Source organism: Leptodactylus fuscus, chromosome 1 (assembly GCF_031893055.1).
Source record: "Leptodactylus fuscus isolate aLepFus1 chromosome 1, aLepFus1.hap2, whole genome shotgun sequence".
Taxonomy (NCBI): Eukaryota; Metazoa; Chordata; class Amphibia; order Anura; family Leptodactylidae; genus Leptodactylus; species Leptodactylus fuscus.
Window position 1 is genome coordinate 334,690,530 of NC_134265.1, and position 9,863 is coordinate 334,700,392.

The window sequence follows — 9,863 nt, forward strand, 5'->3', positions numbered from 1 at the left end:
GGGAGTGGTGCTGATGGGTGGTGGATTTGTACCAAGTGTCATATTTCCACAGGACTGTCTGGCTTTGTCTGTTCCAATTGACTTAAAGGCACTTGCGCCACGCCTCGGTTTAATGTAGTTTGTGCCAAGATCCTGTCTTACAGCTCTTATTGTGGAGCCTGCAGGGGAGAAATTCCCAGCGTTGCATAGCCATAACTGTTTATTGACAGAGCTGATAATTTATTGGTATTGTACCGCCAAACAGTGTGGCAGTCAGTCCCTTTAAAGCAGCAGTACACGTATGACCTCTGTTTATAAAAGTACAACATGCGTAGATTCTCCACCATAATCCTTTAAGTACACTATGTTTGCTGGCTCTTAGATGTTGGGCGAGTCAGGAGCCTCAAATATTTACCTGAATTTCAACATGGCTGATCCATGGCTCAGAGATGAGTGAGCTTTTTGGCCAAATGGTCAATCTAATGGGTATTGTCCGCCTTGACCTGATGTCTTAGGCGCTACATACACTGAGATTAAGTCAATGGCCTTCTCCATCCCTCGACGTTTGGCTGAAGTTTGTGTCATGTATAAGTGATGCTTACAAGTTTCCATTCTCTTCCGTTACAGGACGGGTTGGTCAAGCAGTTGCTCTGAGGGCAAAGACTTTTGGGTTCAATGTCATATTCTATGACCCTTACTTGTCGGATGGGATTGAGCGAGCTCTGGGTCTGCAGAGGGTCAGCACTCTCCAGGACCTTCTGTTTCATAGTGACTGTGTAACACTGCACTGCAGCTTAAATGAGCACAACCATCATCTTATTAATGACTTCACCATCAAGCAGGTAGGTGCTGGACATTTACCTTTCATATGCTCTACTGGGGTCTGAAACTTGTGAAAGGTTCCAGGTTCTCTCCTTCCAGGCTGAGTATATTTATTGGGACTATGGCCTTTGTAATGTCACTTTGTTGGGTACCATTGATTTGGGTGTATACTATTTGCTTTGTACCCTTCTGGCGTGGGAAGAGCCAAGTGTTTGGAGGGGACAACGTTTCTGCCTCACTATCATGGGGGAAATATACCTCCTCCTACTCCACTCCTTTTCGCCATGGGGTAAGCTAACCTCCTATACTACTTTGCCATGGGGGAACCAGTCTCTTTACACCCTGTTGGCATGGGAGTGGACATGCTCTAAGTACCCCATTGCTATGTCACCCTCTTGCAATGAGGACTTTCAGACCCTTGTTCCCCTCAATGGGACACCAGTCATTGGCATCCATTGCCATAGGGCAAATGAAATGTAGACACTTGGCATTTCCCTGTTTGATGCCAATTTTGCTTGTGCCGTTGCTATAGGGGAGCTAGACTCCAGCGTCCATGGCCAGGGGAAACTCTACCGTGGCTATATAGATGGTGTCCTGGCCCACAGACTGCTCATTTTCGGTTTGAGGTCAGGTTCTAGATCTTCAGTCAGGTTCTAGATCTTCAGTCAGGTTCTAGATCTTCAGTCAGGTTTGAGTCCTCTCCTGTAGATTTGTGACCTCTGGTCTGGACTCTGTTCAAGACAGTGTTTTTCTGGATAATCTGGTGGAGGTAGTGGTTTAGTGGAAGAACCAACCACAGATGGTCCCACCAAGCAGGATCTTAGGGTTTTTTATAATAAACTATCTTGTTTCTGTAGTGATCTCCTTGCAGATGCTGAGGAGTCGCTCCTTGTCTGCCAGCGTACAGCAGGAGCCCGTGTTCAGGCAAATATTGGAAGCTTGTGTAATATCCGCACTGCTCGGAATGAATATTTCATCTGTGGTACCCAGCGAGACGCTAATGAGACGGAGAGGAAATAAACACATAGTAATGTCTGTACGAGACGCCCCAAGAGTCAGGGCAATACATGGCCGCATGCAAGTTTATTTAGGCAAATAAATCCTACGACACATTAATACTTGTAGATATAATAGACTGCGGCTGGAATTTAAAGGGCAGATCCAGCCTGAGACTCTTCTGCTATGTCATAGACACGTGAGAAGATGACTGGTCAGATATCTCGGACCACCACTAATGTCCAGGATGAATCTGCTCTAGAGAAAGGTCGGACCCTCTAATATGTCCCTAAGCCAGTTCTAGGAACGTATCGCAGAATTGGCTCTTTAAGGGAAAAATTCTGTATTTGGTCCTAAAAAGTGGCACAGTATTATTGGATCTGAGGGAAATGCACAGCTAGCAGAATCCTGACTGCAGCTTTGATAGGGAATGGAGTATAAGGTTTGTCATTAAAGGTAATGATGGCAAAGTTTCAGGATCCTAGGATGATGGGTTTTATACACCGGACTGGTGCCTGGTGGGTCAGGACTGGGACCCCTCACCACATTTATGGTGTTGAGCCCCTTTAAAATTTAACTTGGATGGGAAAGTACCTTCAGAAAGCCATGTCACTTTATTAGTATTAAGATTCTGAATTCAGATTTTTTTTTTTAAATACATTTGCCTGAGGCTTGTCCCATGCACACGTCATGTATAATATATTGGCGGAGCAGACACAACTTGCCGGAGCCATTATCCCCCATATTTTACATACTATCCATCTATCTGCCCACTCGGTGTAACTTCACTGCCTTTAGTTTTCTGGTGGCCGTCTATCTCCCTCTAGTGGTCATGAGATAATAGGACCATCCCCATAGAGATGTAAGAGATAGCCGTACATTACCTGAGAGTCACTCACAACCGTATACAGTATAACTAAGGTGTGCCGTCATCTTGTATACCTTTTTGTAGAAGTTTATAGCCTGCAGCTTTTACATCCAAAGCTGTATTCAAAGTTTTTCTGGATTTCCTATTGCAGTCTGTGTGTTAAGGACTTCACCTTTAATTTTAGCTTTCCCTTATTTGTGTATGTAAAGTGTCTGCTCTTTTTTTTTTTGTGTGGCTATGGGAAATGGGCACTACAATAGACTTTTTCCACCCACCTCCCATTATTGCTGCCTGTACAGACACCCTCACCCATAATTGGCACTGGTGGACCCCTTGCCAATAGTGCGCTCATCCTATTCCTCTTTGGACTGTGTCCCCCATGTCACCACCTCTATACAGGGCGGTAAGTGCCCCATACCCTGCTCCCATAAAAGCTGACCCGGTCTATGATGGAGTAGCCCAAAAACAAGACGGTGGCTGTGGTCCCTGACTTCTGGATCTCTTCTGCAGATGAGGCAAGGAGCGTTCCTGGTAAACACAGCCCGAGGCGGCCTGGTGGATGAGAAGGCACTAGCACAAGCCTTGAAGGAGGGGAGGATACGAGGAGCAGCGTTAGACGTCCATGAATCTGAACCTTTCAGGTACTGTGTATTACGAGAATGGACTGTGGATATTGTCTGACCCTCCAGTATAGGGACTGGATTTAGGCAGTGCACCCATAGGTATGGACCAGCCAGGGGATCTTACAGATATTTCAGTCTTAATTCACCCTCCAACAGGCGCACATGCCAGAAGTGGGGAGAGGTTTCGACCTCTTGGCAGTCCTTGCGCATGTAGTGCGCCTGAACTCCAGTGTCAGGAGCTGTGTAGATTTCCGGTATAATTCCCTGAGGTAATTCTGGTGGATTGGGGTCATCTATCTAGTCATCCGGTTGGTTTGGGGTCATCCGTCTAGTGACAAGCAGGGCACAGGAACAGAGTTGTGCCTTAGTGTCAAAAATGTACTACAACTTGGCACATTTGGGGCACAATCTGGGATGGGCCTAAAAAATGTTTCCATGACTTACGACTGGATAACTTTAGCAAATGTCAATTTCCAAAGGTCTCAAGTCTTTATTCTTTCAGCTTTTCTCAAGGTCCTTTGAAAGACGCCCCCAACCTCATCTGCACGCCACACGCAGCCTGGTACAGTGAGCAGGCCTCCATAGAGATGAGGGAAGAGGCAGCCCGGGAGATCCGCAGAGCCATCACAGGTAAGGTGACCTAAGACAGCAGTGCTATTGTATGAGCTATCCAAGCAACTGGTAAGCCTGGATATGGGCTAATGTTCCTGGTGGTGCAGGGGTTAGTGGATGTAGTTTAGGCCAGGAATCTGTATAGGTCTATAGTTCTTTATAGGAATCTGAGCTTCCTGCTTTAGTCTACCTATAGGCACCACTAGGGGGAGCTCACATTATGTGGGGATTGTTAATACAATCATTGATCACTTTAACGTATTGTGGTGAGCTCCCCCTAGTGGCAGCCGAAAGAATTACATCCCTGAAATTGAATGGGCCGACTTGGGCTTTATTTAAAATCTGGCGATCTACCCATTTTATTTTTTTTAAGTTTTGTTTTGTTTTTTTCTTTGCCCCTTCACAGGTCGTATTCCCGACAGCCTGAAAAACTGTGTGAATAAAGATCACTTAACTGCAGCGACACATTGGGCCAGTATGGATCCTGGGGTGGTTCATCCAGAACTGAACGGTGCTGCGTACAGGTAAGCACAGAGCTCTGCTAGACCGGGACTAATATAAGCAATGATGGGGGTCATTTACCCAGGCAGCAGGGTGCAGCAGACACCTGGGCGCTTCGCTGGAGTACTGACTGAGCCAAATGGCACTTTCACGGACTCGTAGCTCTACGTTGATATCTGTAGGTAGATCTAATGCCATGGGTGTCTGAAGCGCTGCACCGGAGGCAAATAGCAGAGCAGATAACTCTGACCACATCTATAAATAGGATTTCCCTGCTTGCAGCCATTGAAGAGTTATTTGCATCCAGAGATTGAAAACTTGTCCTGACCTGGCACAGGGGGCACTGAGGACACTGCAAAGGAGACTCTGCCGTAGATGTGAACGTAGCCTAAGAATCTGTTTTGGGAGTCTGACAACTGTAATTGTGTGAGAATATGGAATGGTGAAAACCGATGGCATGAGGGTAGATTAGGTCAGACTTATATCTTGTATACCAAGAAAAACTTACTTCATGGTCTTTGCAATGTCCTCACCACTTTCACAAAAGGAGGCATGGAGAGGGCTGATTTATTGTTGCTTACACCAGGCGTAAATGATGCCGGGAATCTATAACTGCTATGAGTTGGCATAGGTTTCAGTCCAGGTGCATGGCCCTTAGAGGGTATGCCTCACTCATCATATAGGAGGTGCACCCTCTGCTGGTGGTTGGGGTTATGGACACTGATCTTTATAAATCCGGTCCAATGTGTAATATAGAGTATACCCAGGTCAAAAGGTGCACAGACTTTAATGATGGCTCTAGGGTCCATGTAGATACCAGTGCATATGTACATACATTATAGCGCTTGTCAGTGCCCCCATGACAACACTTCTGTTTGTGCTGTAGCTTGGTGTACCTTCAGTTATAACATCACCTTTCATAAATGAGTAAAACAAATAGAAGTGGTTTAAGGAAATCAGTTTCCTCCTCCTGCTACTCTCCTTGTCGTAATCTTCCCTCGCACGGTTTACATTGAGTCTGTATTATATCCAGCTCACACGGGGTCTTTCTGTGTAGTGGTAGTCCTATCTTGAAACATAGGAGTGTTAGAAGGGGTCCCTATATCCTCCCCCTAGCTCAATATGTAAAAAGTAACTCCTTGATAAATGGAGAAGGAAACAGATTTCTTAAATAAGATATATTATAAAGTTCCTTATATTCACCTGTATTATTCGGTTATGGATAGTTCTTTAGAACTGGAAGTACAGTTTCCATAAATGGTAAATTACTGTAGTGCATAGTGTGTCCTCTAGATGGTGCTGTTACTGGCTGTGCCCATTAGATACAGATGTAGCAGAGCTGAGTGCGTTATAGTTTAATACATTACTAGAAGCGGCTCCTTTATTGATTCTGATCTAGACCAAGCTCTTAAATGGGTTTACAGACCTAAATGAAGAGTTTATCCAGAGTCTGCGCAGATCAGCTGTTGTAGCAGCTTCTGGGTGAGATGTAATAGAATGGGCAGGGCTGCTGTGCCAATCCTATAAGCGAGACTTCTGGGGCACTGCAATGCCACTCTTGTTACTAGAATAGTAATGCCCGCGCCCCGTGCACTAGCAGACTCCGACGCCCAGAGACTGCTAGAACAGATCTTTGGAGGGTCCAGTTGTCCTTGAAAACCCTTTTATATCGTATCCTTTATCATGGGTATCACAATGTTGGGGCCCATCCCACAGATGCAGCAGAGCTGGTTTGTCAGTAAACCTTCTGTAGGTTTACCTGCAGTTTTCTATGACATACCACATTCTCACCATGGTGAACTCTGCTCTGCTACATCTGTATTGCTTTAGATATTTCTCTGTCTGCAGTACATCAGCTGGACGGGTGTCAGAAATCGGTCATATTCATGGTATAGAAGTGCTGCGCCCCGCCATCCCCATCCCTGTAGTCAGGATTTACTGTCGTGTGTGTCAGCACTTTGTCCCCGCAGACTGATCGGTAATGGAAGTTCTGCGGCGAGAACCCCCCGCGCACCGCACCATTGTGAGGATAGACTAACCCCCTACAAATACTCCACCTGCCTTACTATAAACCTATGACACGTGTAAATTAAAGGCCCCCTGTTCCTATGGACATGCCCTATATCCTCGTTGCATCTATATTCCCTCTCGCTCTAAGTATACATATATTCATGGCTTCTTGAATATTTAATAGAGACCGAGACACAAGGCGGCATTAGGCGTACACTTTTATAGTCTTGTAATATTGATTGGGATCTTGCGCCTCCCGGAGGTAATGCTGGAAGACCAGGGGATGCTCACTACGTGATAGATTTCCTGGTTTAACATGATCGTTCTTCGCTGTCAGACATGTCAAGATTAAAAAAATATGTTGTGAATAGAAAGTTACACCAGTGTAAAGCACGTTGTGTAGGAAAGCACGGAGCCCATGTGTCTGTATAGGAGGAATGGTCCAAAAACCGGTGCTCTACACCCATGGTCACTAGTTATTTAGTTACATATAGCTATGTGTAACTCTATTACAGATCATTAGATTATATCCTTGACTGTACACAGAATTGGCCTCTCCGGTACAACCTAGTGGCGCTTCAGGTTACCATAGTACGCCAAAGCATCCAGTGCCCAAATAACATTTTAGTAGGTGACTTATTAATGGTAAGTCACCGACAACTAATCTACTGTGCACAGTCCTCTAATAACTGCTAGACAATATCTAGCTATTGCTAATATTAAAGCAGTCCTCTAGGGCTATGATATTGATCTGCCCTTAGGATAGTCATCAATATCGGATTATTGGGGTCTGACATGTGGAACCCCGTCAGGTCACCTTATAGAATGGGCTGCCGTCTTTGGACAAGCACTGTGGCACTATCACTGCTTACCAAGAACAGCGCCATACATTGTATAGTGTCTGAGCTTGGTACTGCAACTCTGCTCCATTCATTTGAATGGGGCTGAGCTGCAGCATGACAGTGTGACCAATGGACTCGATGTCACTGATCTATAGTGGAGTTCACCCAAGTGTCATATTCACTTCAAACAGCTGATCGGTGGGGGTCCCATGTGCTGGACTTGACCAATCTAATACCGATAACCTATCCTAAGGATAGATCAATACTCTAGTCCTGGAAAGCCCTTTCTAGATTCGTAGTAGTTGTAGACCTTGGTGCTTATATTGGTGCCTTATATTGCACTGCACTGGGTGCTGGTCAACCTTTAACCCTTCATCTAAGGGGTGCTTATTTTTAGTATCTTGCCTTGATCTGTCACCCATTAAATGCAATAGCACATTCTCGACAGCATTTGGTGCAGAATTGGCCTCAGTGAAAAATTCCCCCCTGATTGTATTGTGTGGTTCTATCTTTCCTTAACTTTCCTGTTTAGTTGGACGTATGCAGACTTGTCATGATGATGATCTTTTCAAGATGACAATGTTTCTTGCTGTCTATGGCCACCCAGTGGTTGCATTGTGAATTGCAGCCTTTCAAGGCTTTTGTTAGCATTTTCTGATATCGTAGTGAATTGGTTTCTGGAAACAATGGAGTAATTAAAGGGGTTTCCCAGGATTAATTATTAATGACCTAGCCCCTTCCTCACCCACCCATTGATCAGCTGCTTAGAGAGTGCAGCATTCAGGTGAGTATTGAGGACTAGTTGCAGAAAATCAAGCATAGTCTCATATATTGCATAGTGGATGTGCTTGGTTTTGCAACTAGGCCTATCACTTCACTAGGACTGAGCTGCTAGCGGGCCATGTGACAAAACATGATATCGCATGGCCTGTGAGAAGGAAGCAATGCTGGGGGAGCGCTACTACTTCAAAGAGCTGATCTGCAGGGGTCCTGGGTATTGCAATTGAAGATGTATACTAAAGACAGGACAAGACTATTCTATGGTTTGTAACATTCAGTTGACTGACCCGTGCCCTTGTTCCAACAGGTATCCTCCCGGAGTAGTAAGCGTGGCCCCCGCCGGCATCCCAACAGCAGTGGAAGGAATCGTCCCCAACGCCATGCCTTTATCACACGCCCATCCAGCCGTGGCCCATCCGCCTCACGCCCCATCTCCAGTCCAAACCGTCAAACCAGAAGCTGACAGAGACCACCCAAGTGACCAATTGTAGCCAATGACAATACCCGATGACCATTCCCATTGCGTAGGAGATCTGGAAGTCATACGAAGACGGAAGAAGCAGAAATGTTGTACAAAAAAAAAAAAAAAAAATTAATAAAAAAATTCTGGATTTTTGGATAGAAGCGAAAATGAACTTTCATGCAGATCATGCGTTGTTTTTAGAGATCGGTCCAAATATGCAGAATACAAGGCGAGAAGAAAGGAATTGGAAACTTTTTTTTTTTTTTTTTTTTTTAACCTCTTCCTCCCCATTAAAAAAGAAAAAAAATTGTAGTTCGTCCCTGTTGAGTGGACTGACCTCACTGTCCTTTGTCCTCCTGTTGGTCCTAAGTTAAGCAAGAGAAGCTAGTAGTTATTATATCATGAATGTATTTGTCTGTGTACAGTTTTTAGAACATTAAAAAAAAGGATTTATTTGCATAATTGTTGGGGTTTAACATAAGGGAGGCGATCGGCAAACCACTTTTGAAATATAGAAAAAATAAAAAATTTTCTTTTATATGTTATGACATGCCCAGTAATTGCAGCGGGTGGCAGACTTCTCAGGACAATACATCTTTCCCATTATTAATTTTTTGGAAAAAAAAACCACAATGTGCATTTTTTTTTTTATTTTTTTTTTTTAAACTACCTGCTTGTCTTACGTTATATATAATTTTTTTTATAATTTTAGAAGAATTTTTGTCTTCATATTTTGGATCCCCCTTATTTTATTTGGCATGAAGCCCCTTTTATTTCAGATAAATACACCATGACATGGGTTGTTTGGTTTTTTTTTTGGTTTTTTTGTTTTGTTTTGTTTTTTGAGAAATTTCAGATTTCGTATAAACAGGCATAGAGCTTCTGGTCACCAGTTTAAAAAAAAAAAATAAAGACAAAAATATATATATTATTGGTGGTATGCGGGAAATCTAGACTACTGAAAAGTAGTACATTTCATTGCCTACATTGATTCCTTCCTGGTAATGTGGTAGGCTAGCAATATATATTTTTTTTTTTATTTGGTTAAAATCATTTGTGCGTGTAACCATTTGTATGAATTATTTTAAAGGAATAAAAAGAAAAAAAACCCCAGACTTTTAACAGGTTGCGTTAGTTATTTGAGATCATCCTGGGAAAGAGGTGACCCTCAACTTTGACTACCCTTCCCAGGAGGCTAGGGGTAAGAAAAAAAAAAACCTCCCACTTGACCTGTTCCTCCATGGCTCCTCACCAGCTGTCCTCCACACAGATGTTGGTTAAAAAAAAATATAACCAATATTTGTGGGTGGGGTCTCTGCTTGTTTGCCAGAGGAAAGGCTCCTCCCCATGGCTCCTCCACTGCAGCT

General features: G+C 44.0%; 1 protein-coding gene across 5 annotated transcripts in view; it reads left to right on the top strand.

Annotated features, from left to right (window-relative positions):
- CTBP1 (C-terminal binding protein 1) overlaps positions 1-9,602 on the top strand; it is a 195,813-nt gene extending 186,211 nt beyond the window's left edge. For 2 of the 5 annotated variants that reach the window (XM_075261131.1, XM_075261132.1), the window contains exons 5-9: positions 607-821; positions 3,176-3,306; positions 3,791-3,918; positions 4,307-4,424; positions 8,341-9,309. In XM_075261131.1, the coding sequence (XP_075117232.1) occupies positions 607-821; positions 3,176-3,306; positions 3,791-3,918; positions 4,307-4,424; positions 8,341-8,524 (776 nt within the window). In that variant the 3' untranslated portion in view covers positions 8,525-9,309. Of the gene's footprint in view, positions 1-606; positions 822-3,175; positions 3,307-3,790; positions 3,919-4,306; positions 4,425-8,340 lie in introns of all 5 variants that reach the window. The other 3 variants (XM_075261129.1, XM_075261130.1, XM_075261128.1) reach the window with 2 other exon arrangements.
- Positions 9,603-9,863: the final 261 nt, after the last annotated feature.